The sequence below is a fragment of the Convolutriloba macropyga genome, chromosome 1 (assembly GCF_964194025.1).
Source record: "Convolutriloba macropyga chromosome 1, txConMacr16.3, whole genome shotgun sequence".
NCBI classification, from domain to species: Eukaryota; Metazoa; Xenacoelomorpha; order Acoela; family Convolutidae; genus Convolutriloba; species Convolutriloba macropyga.
The window spans coordinates 55,604,295-55,622,899 of NC_134468.1; the positions used below are offsets into that span (position 1 = coordinate 55,604,295).

Sequence of the window (18,605 nt, forward strand, 5' to 3'; positions counted from 1 at the left end):
GATAGACTCATCTTTTTTTACATAATTATTTTAACTACGTTACGGTGCTCTATATTGATTAGAAAGCAAAGTTTTTACACTGCCTCTAACTGTTAGCATAATAATAACAATGAAGTCAACCAAAGATAGTTACAGCCAGCTTTGTAGTACCCAGTTTAGGGAAAAATCATGTTTCAATAATAAAAATCTCTCGAAAACTTTCCATCCCGAATGGTAACTTTTTGTCTTGAATCTTTTCATTGCTTTCCCTTCCACAGTTTTTTTGTTTTTCTTTGAAATTGACAGGGATTTTTGTGCGTTGAATAGTTAGCAATACTTTTTAACAGAGAAAAAGAATTATTCCATTGTGCTACTCTTTTAAAGTATTTATCTTCAGAGCGTTTCCAAAGAATTTGCCTGGCTTGTAAGAATAACTTTTCGCTTGATCCGGTCTTTGCACAACCAGAAGTTATTGACCAGTGGTCTGAAGCATTCCTAGTAGCCAAACCCAAATCTAGTTAAGCAGAATTATGTCGTTAATATTTGGAAAGTAACTGTCTTGCAATATCCAAAACCGAATGAGATTAGAAAGTTATCCGCTTTAAAAATGATCTTTACAATCTTTCCAAGCGCTGAAAATACTAAATTCTTTGTTTCAAGACATTTGACGTATAAAATATCATCTAGAATTTATGTGTTTTTACCATTGTACATTTGTCGATTTCTTTTGTGGTGCGGGATATGACTCTTTGTATACGATTCAATTTCTGAGATCTTTTGATTGACGTATGGAGGTGACAATTCCAAGTCAAGTTGGCGGTAAAATATAATCTAGGTCTGTTTTTTCGTTTTGATAGCAATGACTCTTGGAAATAACTCAAACGACAAATCAAATGTATTTTTGAATGAGAACTCGAAAATAATGAATTTGTCAAGGTCGAACTCTATTTTTGAACCATTCCATTCAATTGCTCTATTTATATCAAACTGAAGCTCTTCATTTTCCGAGATCTGTCCTTTTATTTTGTATCATCGGAATATAAAAGAGTTCTATTAATACGGTCAGGTAGGTGATTTATGTACACTGAGAATATAAAGACAGCAAATATTGAACCCTTAGGTTCCCCACTTGAGAATTGCGAGAAAGTCAAGTAAGTGTGTACAATTTTAACTCTCTGCTGTCGGTTAACCAATTTCGAAGCATAAAGTTTCAAAAACTTTTCATCAAACCCAAAATAAGCTTTTGAAGAACAGTATCGTTAATAACATTTCACGAAATTCAGTTTTCTTTTTTGTGTTTCTAAAAGTGTTACAGTTTAAACGCTTTGGCTTTTCAATATTTGGGCATCAACTCAGTTAAAGTCAAATTGACATTTTTGCTGAATATTTTACTTATTCTTACCATAAGTTTGAGCAACAATCACTATATTTGCAACGGAAGTGCAGGATTTGCAAGTGTCATGCAGTCAAAATCATCCCATCCAACATAGTAATCAAAAAGGTTCTAATAGCTTTAACAGCTTCCGATCCACCTTTCAGGTGTCTTGATTAAATTGGTTTTCAAATTTTCCATCGATTTTAGGTGGTTGCTAAATTTTCCGCGGCCGAATTTCAGCAGAACGGGAACAGTTCAATTACAGCTCCTGCGTTCGTCAGTTTTGTTTCAACTACTAGTTAGTTATTGATAATGACTGCTTTCTACGCTGTTTCGTCAAGGCCATTTCAAAACGTGCAAAGCGGCTAGAAATATTCCGCATTTTTCAATTTCCAATGTGAAGAGGGCAATTTTTTAATCATTAACTTGTTCAATAACCAATGACACCTTTCTAACCTCCAAAACTCCTCCCCTCCCCTAGATCTATTTCTTACCATCTCTCCTCCCAAATTGAAGTGAATCGACCACTAACCTATATGCATGATCGAAAAAGGTGACAAAATAGCTGATTAACTCCCTATTTTCCCTGTAGCATCTCCCCTGCGCATTCTCTCTCTCCATCTCTCACAATTGCACTTTAAGCCCCGCGGTCATTTAATATATCATATTTCCTGTCATCTTATTACCAATTTCCCCTCTCTCAGCAACCTCAATTGTTTACTGCAGCAAAGCCCTCAAGTCGAAAATATGGCCTCATAAAGTGTTTGTTTTTATTTTTGTTCAATCCATAATTCTGTCAGCTCTCTGCTGTAAAATAGCAACTCAAATTGTTCGCCAATATGCGTCAGATTGGACTAGACTTTAACGTGTTTTATGCTTTCAAAATTTCTCTTGTTTTTTTAAATAGAATTGATCTGTTCATATACCCCAATAAAACGTGCGATGAAATAATTTTTCTCATGCTAGTTAGCTCAAAAATCTTTTTTTTTTAAAAAATTAAATTCCATTATTATTGCTGTTGAACTCTATCAAATTAATTTTTACCAGGAATGAACACAAATTATGTTCATATTGGATGCAATGAGCACAAGGTGACATTTCAAGGGCTCTTGAAATTCATCATTTTTCCCTAGGCTGAAACTCGAATATAATTTCGAACCATTTCCAGGCCTGAATTAGCGTTTCTTTCAAAAGTTGTTTTCAATACCTGAAAATTTTCACAGTTCTGCAGCGCTCGGATCTTTTTTAAACAAAACGCAAGAGGATCATTTTCATTTTCTCTGTATGAAAATATTTGCCCAGAAGAGACGAAAGAAGATTTTAAAAGGAACTGAACTCGAGATGATTTCTACCGTGATTTAAGATTTAAAAATGGATTTTGCTCATAATTCCAAATACATTATTTGATGTTTATTTGAGGTCATTCAGAAATAGAGATGGTTGTGATGATCCAGCAATATATACCAGGCCAAAAGGAAAACTACGCAGTGTAAAATACCCACGTCGAAGTGACCAAGATATCTTTTGCAAGATTCTTACAAAATTGAGATATCTTAAGGGATATTTAGTATGATGGGAGACGATAAGCTGATTTTCTGGGGGTACATCTAACCAACGTGGTAAGATTTGGTAATTCTCACAAGTTGAAGTATAGGGGTTGTAATGAGTGAGATACATTACCCGTCCAGCAAGATCTTGAAAGACTCTTACAACATAAGAGCATTACTGTCCGTTGCTACGTAATTTTTGGTTCATTTAAGAGGCAAGTCATTTTACTCTAATTTGTAGGTGAATTCCCTTATATAATTTTTATACACGAGCGAGAACGTTTCAAAACGGATATCGCTTACGTTTTTTATCTTCGCCGCCTTTGAGCGTTCATTATCATACAAAAAGGCTAGTTAATGTGCATTTGCACATGAAGTTCCGACCCAAGCTGATCTACATTTTTGACTTAATTGTCAACCAAAAGAAGAGATAACCAAAAATAGATGTTTGAGTTTTAAAAAAATCATTTCACACCTCAAATACTAATTGAATTACATAATGCCTCGCCTCATTACAGCGTTCACGAGATCTGCCAATAAAAAGACTACAAGAAAAAAAGCAAACAAAATAAGCAAAACCAAAAAACTAACGGCAAAAACTCAATATCTAATTGTCAAAGCTCATACTAAACAGCGTCAAAATGCAATCGTACAAAACTTTAACTGCGCGCATTTTCCTCTATCTTAACTATACAGCAGATGGTACTTTTCCTTAACGAGACTAGGTAAAAATTAGAAAGAAAAAAAATAATGAGGCGAAATTCAAAAATCTATCAACATTTTTGAAACCAAATAATATCAAACGTTTTAAAAATCATTAGCTTTTAACAAAATAACTCTCAATAATTTTACTAAAAACTCAATACGAAACTGATAAGACCTGTCTACCGTAAGACTAAGCCGTCGAAAAAGACTAAAGATGCAGAAAAGCTCAAGAAATCACAAACAATCCGCAAAAACACAAATTATTGAAGCCATTAAAATTATTAGCTATTATCTAAATATTGTCTTTTTATTTCAATGATTATCTATACTAATTGAACTGAAATTATATTGAATGATTAAATAAGTTCATTTGGGACTCATTTGAAAATAATTGGGTTCTGTTATTACGCGAGTGTGGTAAAAGAAAAGAGAAAAAAACACAATTATTGACCACTCACAAAACATTTATGCAAACCAATATTGTACCAAACAGAACATCAGTTGCGACAATATATGATTTCAAAGTCTAAACTTTGGATTACAAGGAGCTGAATGGGTTACAAGTTGACGAAAAGAACAACAAAAACTATACGAAAAGCTATACAAAGAAAAATAACGAAAAAGTAAAAAAAAAATGAAAACCAATAAAATTATAAACTGTAAGAAATGTTGCTATGAGTTGACTGAAAAGAGTAATATCATTCATCCAATGCTCAATTAGAAGTTTATGAGAACTCTCAGCATTTTACGACTACATAAAAATAAAATAAACAGCAAACTCTAAAAAAAGTGAGAAGAAAGTGAGAAAAAAATGGACTTTTCAGCACAAGCATTTATTTTTTCAATCAGTTTTTTAAAAACGGTAGGAGACTTTTTTCTTTAACAATAAGATTGCAAAAAATCAACAAAAATAAACAAATATTTTTAAATCTTTGGGAAACCCTGTAGTATCAACGACATTAAATTCAATAGCTTTCAACAGAAGTCAATAAATACGCATTGTTATTCCTCAATGTTAACAAAATGCTTTTTTGTGTTGACAAGTCATCAATAGGACATCAGAAAGTTTTATGACTATAAAAACAGTAATAAATACAGGCAAAAACCAAAAATTCATCAGAAAAGTGCGAAAAGAAAGTGTCGAAGCCATTTAATCTACAATCTCTTCTCTGAAAATTTTATCCATGATTCTTTTAGCGTTAACTTTGAAACATTGTGAACTATCAATCTTAGGATAATGTGATAACAATCCAAAACGAAACAAAATTATGAGTGATAGAATCCAAAAATTGAAAAAAAATTGTGAAAACTCGTCGCATCGAAGTCAAAAAGAAATAGAAGTCAAAACTTGAAAATAAAACAGCTAACCAGATTAATTTTGTTTGCAGTAGACAAGAGAGGGTCCTTTTATTGTTGAGACTGACTTAGAATTTTCAACAACAAGTTTAAGATTGGCTAACGTTCAGAAAAACGTTTTTCAAAAAATTATTTTTGAGGTCTTACCAGCCATTAGCTGTCCACTCAGAGCACTAGATAGGTTCACTTAGTGCTGATTAGGAAGAGCATTGCACTTTTAGTCAACTTGTCTACGATAGAGGACTTCAAAAACTCAGTAAAACCTCAGAAAGGAAATCAATGTTTCATTCAAATTTAGAGACACTCAGAGTCGGAGGCGAAAAAAAAGCGATTCCTTGAAAGCTAATTTTCTGTTCTCTGGGCATCATTGGACTTTAAATGAGATTTGTCATTAAGGGATCCTCGATATGAAACATGGCTATTCTCAGTGACTTAAAAAACAAAAAAAGCATATAAAAATTTTTGTAAAAAAACAGCTCTCAAACAGAATTCGAATTTTTTGATGGTAAATATCCCTAGGAGTCCAGAACTAGTTTTTTTTAATCGCCTTTCGTGTACTAGGAATACCTAATTGATTCATTTGGTAACGTGAAAGGTCATTTTGAATTAAAATTTCTATAGAAAAAATGTTAATTTGAACAAAAATTACGATAAAAGTGGACAAAAATGAACGCAATATCCCGTTTTCACATGAAACTTTAAACCTCGATAACTCCTCGAAAAAAATGAAATCTTTTTAATTTAGAACTCTACGCTGGACGAACTTTTTAATGATAGCACTCACATTTCTCTACGATGAATATATCGATCGGACAAAATTGTCTGAACAAAATAAATCCCATTTGAGTATATAGTTCCTCCCCCCACAAGTGTGTCGGAACAATAAAGGAATGGAGAATGAGCTTTGTATGTGATATGAAGCAAAAATGCAAGACACATGGAGATTAGAACAATTATGAGATAATTAAAAGACGTGTTTGTAAGTAGAAGCCGATATCCCTAGATGTGCCATACCTATATAGCAACGGACTGTAATGTAGTTCTTCTTGTGAGGTCATATGCTTATCTTGAAAAACTATAAAAACTTCACTTTTGGAATACTCCTCACTTTGCTAGAAGGAATCTCGAATATCTTGCAATAGAAGTTAATTACTTTTTTGAGATATCCAAACTACAAGCCGAAAATGATTTGGCATATTCACATGAAGGGAAAACCGTGTGCGGTAACGCATTCAAGCGGAAAATTTTGACTGAAAATATATAATCGCTCCGACCTACTTTCGTGGGGGAGGAACTAAATACTCAACTGGTTTTTCCCCGATCGATATGTTCATCGTACAGGATTGTGAGTTAGAAAGTGTAGAATAAAATTAACTAAACGATTTCTTTGAGTTTGGTTTTTGCCAGATACATCGAGGTTTAAAGTTTGTCGAACGTTGCACTGATTCTCGTTGTTTTTGCTCACTTTTTTGTATTTTTACTTTTGCCAGTTTTGGCTGAAAAATATATTTAAATTGTTAAAGATTTTAATTGTTAATTTTGGAGTCCTAAAGATAAAAATGTTGTTGAACAGTTTGATCAAATTTGTTCGCTAAATTTTTCGCTAAATTTTTCAAATTTATAAATACAAAATGGCAAATGGCACGCAAAAGGCTTCTGTAGTCGATTCTGTTCAATGGAAGAACTAAATGCTCATCTGTTTTTGAATGTTCAGTCAATTTTTGCCGACCGATATATTCATCGTACAGAATTGTGCGTTGTATCTTTAGAAAGCTTGTCAACCGTAGAATGTCATGTTAAAAAGATTCTTTTAAATTTCGTTTTTTCCGAGGAGTTACGGTGGTTTAAAGAAATGTGAACTTGAGCCTAATTTCATTTGTTTTGTTCACATTTTCCGTAATTTTGGCTTAAATTTTGATCTATTGCTGCTAAAATTTGATTAAATGTTAACCATGTTCTCATTGGTTTTTCGTTGAAAGAGAGAAAAGAGTTGCTGAATTGTTTGAACCAAATGTTTAGGCAAAGTTTTGTGCCAAGTTTTTGAAATTTCAGCATTTTTTCAAAAAATTTTTTGTTTTATGTCGTTTTTTGTGTGTCGTTTTTTGTCAAAAAAGCTGCATCAAAAATGTCTATTTGGCCCAATTTGTCCGGTTTGACCGGTTGTGCAGACAAAGAAAATGCTGACACCAGTTTCTTTTTTTCAAAGATGGGCTAATTGTGCCTCCGGTTACTCGGGAAGTTTTCCGGAAATAACAGTTCTGCGGTCTTTCGCTAATTTAAAGCAATATTTATAAAAATGCATAGTTTAATTTTGATAAGTTAAGATTTTTGTGTGCGAAAAAACTATTACGGTTTTTTAAGAATGATTGCCGCGCAGCGAGGGATATATAGAACAGTTTTGGACTCATTGTTGTATTTTGCAAAGAAGAAGGGGTAATTTGGGTCTCTCCATCTTAAATGTTTTTTCGCATTTTTTTCATGCCAATTACAAAAATCCTTTATTCAATTTAACGAATCAATTAATATGACCAACAAGGTCCAATAAATTATTATCATATTTAGGAGTAACGGTCAAGGTTTTTGTGGCTCTGAAAAAGTGTTTTGATTTTCTTTTTGAACTATTATGACTGAGTCTAGTTATTGAAATTTATAATTCGGTATCGAGCTCTTAAAAATATCTAATTTTTTCAGTTGATACACAAAGATTTTCTTGTTATGTAACTCAATAAGTATCCAAAATTCATCATTTAATTTTGATATATCGACTTTTTGGTCAAATTGGCTATATCGGTTCTTTGGAACTTTTGGAACTTCGTTGCTATAACACAAAAGCAACAGGAGCCGGACTAGTTTTGGTCTAGCTGTTGAACTTTATAGTTCGAAATTAATTGGATGGTAATGGGGCGCTATATATATTTTTAAAATGATTTCGCTTTTTTCGTCAACCTCAATTATTGACAGGTTCAAATTGACGTGCAAAACTAGACCAGTGAAAACACATACTAATTTCAACGCAAAGCATTTATTCTTTTAGATTCTACAACATCTGCAAAAAATTTTTTTGAGAAATTTTGAATTTTGTCTGTATTCAGTGTTAACGTGCAGTCTTTTGACTTAGTCTCATAAATGACCTGCACAACACGCTTCCCAGGCATTAACAGGTTAAACCATTTACCATTTTTAAATTGATTGTTTACGGCTGATTTGTCTTACACTTTCTGCAAGTTTTTCAAAATTTTTTTTGACGTTGATATTACTACGAGTTTTTATAATGTTTTTTTTTTCCACTGACATTTTCCTGTTTTTGAGGTTCCATTTAGTCTTTTCCTACCGTCATATTATTAGTGCATTATTGACGATTTGCATATAACATTAATAGCGCTAAATTAATTGATTATTTTTTAGTGAAAAGATTTTGATCTTATAGGCATTGACACCGTTTCATCAACAAATTGAAAAGATTTTCTGGTTTTTGCCTGTGTTTTCTCTTTTTTAGTACTATGGCATTCTAAATAATGACAGATCTCAATGGTTTTGCGTGAAGGTTTGAACGAAGCCAATGAATGATTTCAGTAGATAGCTAATTGCTTTCATGATTTTGTATTTAATTGGTTTCAAAAAACTTACTTTCTAACTTTGCCGCTTTTGGTTTTCTGTCTTGTTTGTTATTCTCAATAAAGCCAGGTCTCACTTTTTGCTGTTGAAATGCTAGTCATTTGTTTGAGTTTTGTTTTTCATTTGATGCTATTTTGTTTTTTTTCTTTAAGTTTTTCAAAAAATGAATAGACATTGAGTTTTGGTCGTAAGTATTGCTTGTTGTTTTTTTGCTGTTTGTCTTATCTCTTACGCTTCTTATTTGCGGTCAACATCGGACCGCTAAGGAATTATTGTTTCATTCGCATAGTGGTTAGAGCAATGGATAAACAAATTATTTCCGAATTATTTTCGAGTGATTTTTTGAAAATTTTGTACTTTTTCCTGATTTGGTGGGCAATTAAATAAAAAAACTTAACTTAGCCGGGTCGGAAGATTATGTGCTAACGTATTTTATGGGGCTTCCTTGTTTTTTTGTAAGTTGAATTGCCAGAAAGTCAAAAGAGTAATTTTGTTCAGTCCTCTTTTTTCTCTATCATTTCATTGCTTGATAATAACCCATATGTGGATTTAGCCCTTCGCAGTCACAGTTAGGTTTAATTTCTCAGTTTAAATCTGCCAATAATTTATATAAGACAATTGCCCAACTGTGTAATTTGAATTGAAATCAACAAATAAATGAGTAGAATTCTAACTGAATTTTTTTGAGGAAAGATGAGCGTTCCTATAGAGAAAAGTATTATGGTGAACATTGAATAATATATCTAAATTCAATTCTTGACACGTTCAGCTCAAAGATGATTGTTTTCTAAAATCAGTAAAATAATAAATTCGTCGCAAACTGACGTTGTAAAAGAAGTTGCTGAATGATTTTTGAATGAAAGTTGCTTCAGACAAAACTATGCTTTTCCGGAAAATACAGTTGTTGTGTCTTTTGCTCTTGGTCAGTAATTTATTGTTTTTTCTGAGAAACAGACCACTTAAAAATTCAAGAATGTTGTTTTGAGAGGAAGAAAATTGTGAGGAACAAACACAAAGCTTCTAGGGCTGTTCACATTTTGTTATTACTCATAAATAGAAAAAAAATCGCTTGCCAATTAGCCAATTTGTACAATTTTCCAAGAATTACTTTTGCTGAAAAATTGACTCGTTTTTTGACTGGTTTTGCAAAAGCTTACTGATCATGTTGTAGAATCATTTTGAGTTTTTCTGATATTGATCAAGCAATTCAGCTTGATAAATTTTAGCAACACAAATAATTCGAGAAAATGTCGTCAAGAAAAACACTTGTGATAATATGCTTACTTCGACACGATCGTTTAATTTTTGCCCTTATCCTTTTGTCATATAGTATATTTTTCTTCTTTATCATAAGTGACTCTATGAAGTTCTCCAAAATGTTGGTTTTGAATATTATGAAAAAGTTGAAATTCGTTATTAAGTTTTTCTGTTGTTCGAAAATATCGCTTTTTTTGACGAATTCACTTGATTGAGCCATTCCGTTCCTAATTTTCAGAGTAATTCAGTACTGAATCATGTTAGTAACATGTTCAGTAACATTTCAGTTCTGATTCAGAGTCGGTTCATGTCATATTTTGCTTTGATGTTCTCTGATTCAGACTCTGAATCAGACTTTGAATCAGACTCTGAATTATTCTGATTAAGACTCTGAATCAGACTCTGAATTTTATCTGAATTAGGTTAACTTCATAACAATGAAGAAGTATATATAATAGGTTGTAGGAAATTTTCTCAAAACAAGTTAAACCTGACATTGTGAGATTTTCGAGTATGCTTCGTGTGGTTAAACCCTCCTCCTTTTTAATTCCAGGCTGGGGACTGGCAGTGGCGGAGTTACTGACATAAACTCTAGGAGAACTGGTATAACATGGTAAAACACCACGCTTGTACAGTTTTCCAAAACAAAAACAGGACAAAATTGAACACTAAAGCAAAGCAAAACTACCTAAACAGGCATAATATCGCTCAATGGTCAAAAAACAGCACCAAAAAAACACTTCATAAAATCACTCAATTCGTTTTTAAGAATCGATTTTTGAGAAAATTGCAACTTCTTTAAACGAAGACAACTTTTTCAAATAAACATATAATGACCAAATCTTTTGCAGACTCACAGTTCACATAGCCCATACATTAGGTCCTAGAACGAAAATGTCGAAAAAAGCTATATTTCACAATAACATTGAAGCCTTATTTTAAAACTGATTAGAGAAAATAGCAACTTCTTTAAATAAGGACAACTTTTTTCAAATAAACGTATTCTGACCAAATCTTTTGCAGTCGTTATTCTTCAGTATTCTGACCATTCTGACAAAACGCGAATAGCATTTTTCATTTCAACGCAGCTACACTTACTACTTGATGGGTTTTAAATAATGGCTCTTTCGTTTTTTGCCTTCCAAATTAGGATAGCCAATCGTTGTTATTGTATTCAAATTTTTGAAACTTTTTTTTTCTGTTGCACTGGTACTTTGCTGTTACAAAAATTTTCTTCATATATGCATTAGTTATTGAATTTTTGAAATTTTGACTTGTTCTAAAGTAAGATGAACAATCACAGCGCTGTTTTTAATTGAACTTTTTTACCTGCGCCATTTATTTAACTTTTTGGGTCTTCTAATGTTTTTCAATTCATAGCGCAAGAAGAGACCCAAGCTAAAAACAGACCAGAGTAATTGATTTGACTTCAACTTGGGGCTAGGTTGCTTCCGATAAAGTTATTGCTGAAAGGGCTGAAAAAACTTTGTTGACCGCATACTCTCTATTGCCTATAAAAAAGGTTTGACTAATCACAATTTTTGAACTCTTTTCGTGGCAGATAGATTCATTTATATTTTTTTGTCTCTTCACAGTAGTTTTTGCAGAAATCGTCTTCTTGCAAATCTAAGAAAGAGATCATCGTTTATTGAAATTACGACAACGAATTTTAACAACTATTATGAAAAAAATTAAAACTTCTTTGTTATCTTTTTTCAACACTTATGATCTCAACTGCAGCTGAAGCAAGGCAATTTGTGTGGGAGACTCTTTATATACAGAGATTTCTAAAAAAAGTTTGAAACACTGAAATCGAGGAATGGACGATCTCACTATAACCAAAAATAAAGTGCATAAACCAGGATCGACGCCTGCGGAAAGATTCTAATCTTTTTATACTAATTTTTTTTTCAATTTATTTTTTCTCAGATCATATGAATATTTTGATAAATGGGTGATCTGAAAGTTTTTTTGAAGGAAATAAACAATTGTGAAGAAAACTTCACTCTTCCGGAAGAGCTAATAACGTTGAGTTTTTTGTTCCTTTTTGGTCTACGTGTTACTTAGTTGCTATTGAGGGGTCATGTATCACATTCATCAATGGTGATCAAAGGAGGCGCAATTGATTGTATCTCTTTTTCTTTGAAAATATTTTGTTTCTAACGACTTTCACGCAGTCTTCTCTCAAGTTTTAACTGATTTTCTATTTTCCGTCTGCAATTCTTTTTTCTTATTGTAGACCTACGACATATTCTGGATAATGACAGTTCTAAATTTCTTCACATAGCGGTTTGAATTAACATAAGAGTATATAAAGATTTCAGTCGATATCTAATATTTTTCAGTATCTGAAACTATTTGCCTCAAAAAATATAATTGCAATTCTCAACTTTGCCGTGTTTGTTTTTTTTGTCTATTTATTACGAGTCCTATTAAGGACTGGTTCATGTGTTTTTTGGAGAAGTAGAAACTATTACGTTTAGTGTAAAAAAAGGTGCAAAAACACTCAGGTTGGTTAATGTTTTCGTTGCTGATGCTGCAAAAAATTGATTCTCGGAGCCGTTTCTTTATTTTTTTCTCTTTTGAGATGGTTTGGAAAATTCTGATTTTTCTTCTGAATCAGAGCCATTTCAAGAAAATGCTTTTTAAATTTTACTCTGAATCAGAGAGTTTCAGAGAAAGTTGATTCTGAGTTTTTGTCTGAATCAGAGAAGTTCCGAATTAATTCTGAATTCATTTTGAATCAGTACTGAAAACCAAACTCATTCTGAATTTTCTCTGGTGCAGTACTCTTTTTCTATGAACGATAGGTAAAGGATAGTCTAGCCCCGGCAATTTTTGCCTAAATGTTTCAAAAAATGGAAAAAATTACAGCCGCAAAGTCAAAAATTAATCAATTTTGAAAATACCGTTTGGTCTGAGGACAAGTAAATTTTAGTAACCTTGCCTTTCGTATTTCTTTTAAATTTGATTCTTAGCTAGTTTTACTGAATCTATAATTTGTAAGAAAAATTACCAAAGATAGACATGATTTTTGGAGTACAATACTATCCAACGATATTAAGAAACCAAATTGACTATAGATAATCTTGATCTGCGTTTCTGTACATGACACTGATAAAGGCCAAAAATCTCGTACACTGAATATATGAGAAACACACACGCAAAAATGTTCGACACTGGTTGAGCTCAAAGATCTAATATTTGATCCTCACATAAAAACTTCAAAATTGCTGACGGTGGTCTTTATTTCCACCTTTAAAACTGCAGAAGAATTATAGTTGACAGTTTTAATGAGAAGTTTTTAGGTTCGTATCTTTGAAAGATCACTTGTTATTTATCAGAACCAGTCACTTAGGACATACCGATCATGGAACTGTGGAGATAACTTTGCTTTCTTTGTAACTTATTCTTGCATGACTACTCAGAAATCGCTCAAATTATATAGGACCTATCATGAATACAAAACAATTTATTTTTGCATTATTTTAAAATTATCTCTGCAGCAGAGGTTGTTTTTAAAACTCGCCTGTGACTTTTCAAGATGTTGAAACCTCTTTTATGTTCTGTATTTTTCTTTCACAACAACTTACTAATGCAAATCATCATTATCTTGATTTAGAAAGCCATATATGACCTAATATGTTTTCTAAGAAAATTGTATGATGGTATTTGGACAGTAAAAATTGGAATATGGTGTCTTCATCTTGAAATTATCATATCGCCACAGAGCAAATTTACCTCCTATTTTTTTTTACAAACTTTACAAGTAAAATATCCTTATTTGAGTGTGTATCAAAAATCGTTCTTCAGTTTTTTGTTGCAGTTTTCAAATGAACATCTTTGTCGAATCAAAGGTGTCAATTTTGCCTCGGGAGTTGTTGTTTCATTTACTTTCCTCTCTATCACAGCATCAATTTTCCAATTCCCTTCACATTCAGTGGGTGATTTAAGAATTAGGGTTACTGAAAAGCAGTCATCACCTAATATAATTTCAAACCTTATTTTATCCTGATGCATGGGAAACAAGCTTTGTTTTACAAATGCCAGTTTTGAAAACAATTTGAAGCGAGAGGCTTGAAAAGAAAACTGTCAAATAATCTGCTAAGTTGAAGTGAATATTTTTTACACGGGTAAGCAAGTAAAAATTGCGGATTTCACCTCTCAATTTTTTCCTGACACCCAAAGAATAGCAGTTTCTATGTTCTTTGGCAATTCGAGGTTAGATCTGCGGAATTATGATTGGAAATGGTCGATGAGATCTTCGTTGTTCAAAAATTTAGTCTTTAAAAATAAGTAGGCCAAAAATACACATGTATGTTCAACAGAAGTTTCAGTATGCATTGACTTGAATGCAAAACATGTAGTTGACAAAGGCATGGCGCGTTACTACATATTAGTGCTGCCTGGTAAAATGTCAATTGATTTAAATTCACTGACCCCTAAACAACCGAATATCTTACTCTTTCCGATGTTGAAAGTGAAAGAGCACACATTAACACTATATACACAGTAGGTTGCTGTTGTTTGTAAACCTCAGGGGACGTTCATCTGAGGGTGTTTTGTTGTTGTTTCTTTTTTCTTTTTTTGTCTCTGGTCACCAGTCAAATTATCCGTCAACTCGCTTCCTTTCTTGAGATCAAAATCGAATTATACAACTGATTCACGCTTTTACTAAGCTAATCCCGCTAATAATGCGTTTCTGTTTCTTCTGTTTCAGGCCCAACCTCTCACGAACCTTCAAATCGAGTGAATGATTGTTATTGACAGTGAAATAAATTGGAGTACATTTGAAATCGATACCTCTTTATTATTTATCAATCGACCTAACGCACTTGAAATTTCCATGAATTATCACCACTATACTCTTTCAAATTAAACCCCAATTCAACCTCTAATATTTGATGCTTTAAGCACCCTGAATTAGTCTAGTTTAATCAGCCCTCGGAGGACATCAAATTTGCAGTCGCCGTGAAGAAACTTAACCTTCGTTAAAAAGACGTCTGTTAAAGTCGGAACATCATTTCCTGCGAAGCTTTAAATTACGTGGGGATATTTGATCACGCTTCTTTACCCATAGCTTGCTCATTCTTAACCCAGAGGACTTGAATTGAAATTTAAAACAGGCGATCAATTTTCAGAGGCTATCTCTTGATATTTTCTAATTTGCGCGGGAACCTTCTCCGGGAAAACGTGAACATTCTCCTGGGAAAAAAAGCACAACTGTCAGCGACAAGCATACAGCTATAAACCTTGTTATAAACCACCGTGTTATAACCAGTTTAACTTATTATACAACTAATTCCTTGCCCTCTGATTGTGTTTAACCCCTAAAAACTGCCGTTTTGCCCTGTAACACTGGTAAGCGGTTTCCTGATCTGGCGCAATTTCAGCCCTAATTTAAAGGCTTTTTGTATTCCATGTCTCGCACGCAATCTTTACTTTTTTGAGTAACAATGGCAGTTAGGTTAATTAAGATGCAATTTTATGCTAATTGCGACGCATTTCGTTTTACTCAATTTACATTACATGTGCTCAAAATGACAGGTTGTGCTGAAGACAACTTCACAACTTGAGAAATCGGCGTGAATTTTTAATTTTTTCACGATTAATTAAAATTTTGCCATTCTTACGTATCATAAATATTGCCCAAGAATTCTATCCTTAATTATTTACTATCATTATTTTCAACTTGATATTTTTTAAACGCTTCTTGTTTTCCAAAATACAGTCGACGTCGAAAATTTATTTGACGCGAGAAACATAATTTATTACGGAAGCAATTGCAATACACATATCAGATTATCAGCTACAAGTCGCTGCCAAGCTATCAGGTTAAAAATTTGATGAATTACTAAACTGATCGTTATAACTTCAGGATTCAAGCTCATCATTAGCAAATATTTAACAGTTATTTTGGCTGCCGCAATTTATGATATTAACAGAATGAATGCAAAACCTGCAAGCTGCTACTTCTTATAACAATTGTTTCTTTACCAAACGCAACTGTGTTTCAATTTTCTCAAAACCGTTGAAAAAAACAACCGTCCAAAAATAACGAAAAGAATTTGGATACTAATTAGATATAAATTTATGGACATTTTCCATTAAAAATTTAAGACACTTTTTACAGGAATTGAAGGAAAGAAGTGGTATTTGTTCTCATTTTTTGCTTATAATGAGGCCAAGTTATGGGCCCCTTCTCAGAATTTAGTTATAAGAAACTGACATCTTCAATCGCAATCGTATCTTGTTCACACAACTCTCCTTACTCCTTCATAACTTACACCAAATTCTTCAAACTTCACCCCACATTGTCAACATCCGCTTCAACGTCCTCCCAAACGCAACTCGGATCTTTCTTTGAGACTAACAACCCAACTGGAACTTTCAAAAGCAGTCAGATTACATCACGTGGGAAGAAGCATAAGGAACGGCAGTTTTACCGGAAGTCCACTGGGAAGCAAGAGGAGCGACAGAAGGTTTTTGAAAAGAAAAAGTCGACTCAGCTGACTGGGGAGACATCATTGATGGCTAGTTTGGTCATTTTAGCAGCTGTTAGCTGTCAGGTAAGTCTACAAAGTGTCACTATGCATAATCTGCTCAATTTCACGCATGTTTATACCCAGATTGCGACCCCAGACCGTAGTTATCTCCGATCAGCCTCAGACCAAACTATTGTCTAGACGTTACACAGTTTGAGAGGTCCACTACATGAAAAGAGTAATAAAATCGAGGCGGAGGTAACTTCCCAACCTTAGTTGCGTTGGTCGACACCACAAACAATTTCGATACGAATTCTTTTCATACGTTGACCTTGCTTTTTCGTAGCTGGTACCGGTTGACCACAATCTTCTCATTTGGTGCATGACCTTAAACACAGAAAATCTCGTAGGGCATATGGTTCATAGGAGCATTTCCTTCAGACGTATGTATTAAGATACAAACCGAAATTTTACATATAACAGAAAAATTTATCAATGCAAGAACAAATTTGTTTTTGTGATTAACACAGGAATGTTAAACAAGAAAATCGTTACTTGTAACAAAGAAATGATAACTGTTATTTTTGAACAGTTAATCAACTCAAAAAAGCTTTCAATTCCTTGAATCGTTATGCTGCTCTTCTAAATGCCAGAAACCATTGTCAAGAGACTCCGCGTTTTTGTACAACATTTTTATACAAAGAAAAATCTAAGCTGGTGCTCAGCAACATTGTTGTTGTAATTTACAGAGAATAAGGCACAATTCAAGGTGATCCTTTTTTCATGCTTTTTTGTGCATTGATGCCGTCAATAAAAAATTTACGTAAACGCATTCAAAGTTTTTATGCAGATGATTCCGCTGCTTGCGCTAAATTTTATAACTCTTTGGAATGTTTTGAAAAAAACCATCAAAAATGAACCAAAAGTGGACTATTACCCTGAGCTTAGCAAGAGTTTTCTGAGTGTCAACAAAAATCAGTTTGCGGAAGCTCTACGTTTGACAAATTTCGTTTAAAATTCGTCACCGGAAATTGGTACTTGGGGGTTTTATTGACGACAATAACAACTTAGAAGAGCTAGACAGCAAACAATTGAAAACTGAAGTTTTCTGTATCGCCCTCGACTCTTGTCCTCAAAGGGTTTTTCCAGATTTCACAAAATAAATCCAAGTTGAATGTAATTTTCCGATGATAGTTGCGGAAAATTTCCGCTACCCATAGAATACACAAAAAAGGCACATTTTTATCAGTTGTCGCAAAAATTGTAATTTCTTGACGTCATACGTAAGTTATTGAGCCTATCGACAAAGCACGGTAGTTTGGAATTAAGAAATTTAATTGGCAAAGCAAGAAGATTTCAACGTTTTCAGAGAATCTGCCATTTTAATAACAGATACAATTTTGAATGTAAAAGTTTTGAACGCCGAGGAACACTGGTCATACGTGCATAAAACAAAGATGAACTTTATGCAAAAATGGAGGCAGATCAAGATTAGATATTCCTTGAACTGGCAAAGCAGTTCATGCAAATTGAGAAAACGCACATGGAGAGAAACATCAAAAGTGATAATTTAATTCTTGTTTGTCTGCATTAATATTTTTCGGAGACAATTTTTGTCTGTGCAAAGTCAAGTTTCCTGACTCAGGGACTCAAAGTCATGGTCTCGATTTAAAAAGTTTGTCATCGCACGATTTTTCCGAAGATTTCATTGTTTTCACGCTGGAATGGCGTGGTTCTGCATTCAAAAGAAAGCTGTCCTGAGAGTAGAGTCTGAGAGCGGGCCTCCTCTTAAAGCCGATCTTTTTGTTCAGGGGACTGTGCGCCCATAAGAAACTGCTTCGTTCGATATCCATTTCAGTGACAAAAAGACAAAACCTCACTATAACAGAATTCCGATAGGCGTTTTAGAGAAGAGCTGCTCCGATGAGAAGGTAAAGAAGCATTTTCAAACATGTCAGGAGAAGCATATTTCGTTTACTATACTTTAATTCAGAGTTGATGTTATGATTATCCGAGAAAGCACGTTTTTCCTAGAAGATCAGCAGGTAGATTGTTGTCACAACTTTGAAATCTTTTTCCGTCAATTATAAGCTGTTTCAAAATGAGAATTGGTTTTGCAATCCTATGAGCATCTAACTTTTGCATTAGAGGCTCAAGTTTAATCAATCAACCGTTTCCAGTTCGAAAAAGGCACCTTTATTTCTTAAAAAAAGACGGCCAACTTCATCTCAGGCATTTTGATTAATTGCCGCCCAACAAGAGAGGGATTGCGCCTAACAATCATAG

At 33.4% G+C, this 18,605-nt stretch overlaps 1 protein-coding gene across 10 annotated transcripts in view; it reads left to right on the forward strand.

Moving 5' to 3' along the window:
* Nucleotides 1-18,605, forward strand: part of LOC142340538 (uncharacterized) — a 100,041-nt gene that overhangs the window by 47,633 nt on the left and 33,803 nt on the right. For 9 of the 10 annotated variants that reach the window (XM_075391136.1, XM_075391176.1, XM_075391158.1 and 6 more), the window contains one exon: nt 14,555-16,403. In XM_075391136.1, the coding sequence (XP_075247251.1) occupies nt 16,026-16,403 (378 nt within the window). In that variant the 5' untranslated portion in view covers nt 14,555-16,025. Of the gene's footprint in view, nt 1-1,275; nt 2,117-14,554; nt 16,404-18,605 lie in introns of those variants that run through there. The other variant, XM_075391204.1, reaches the window with a different exon arrangement.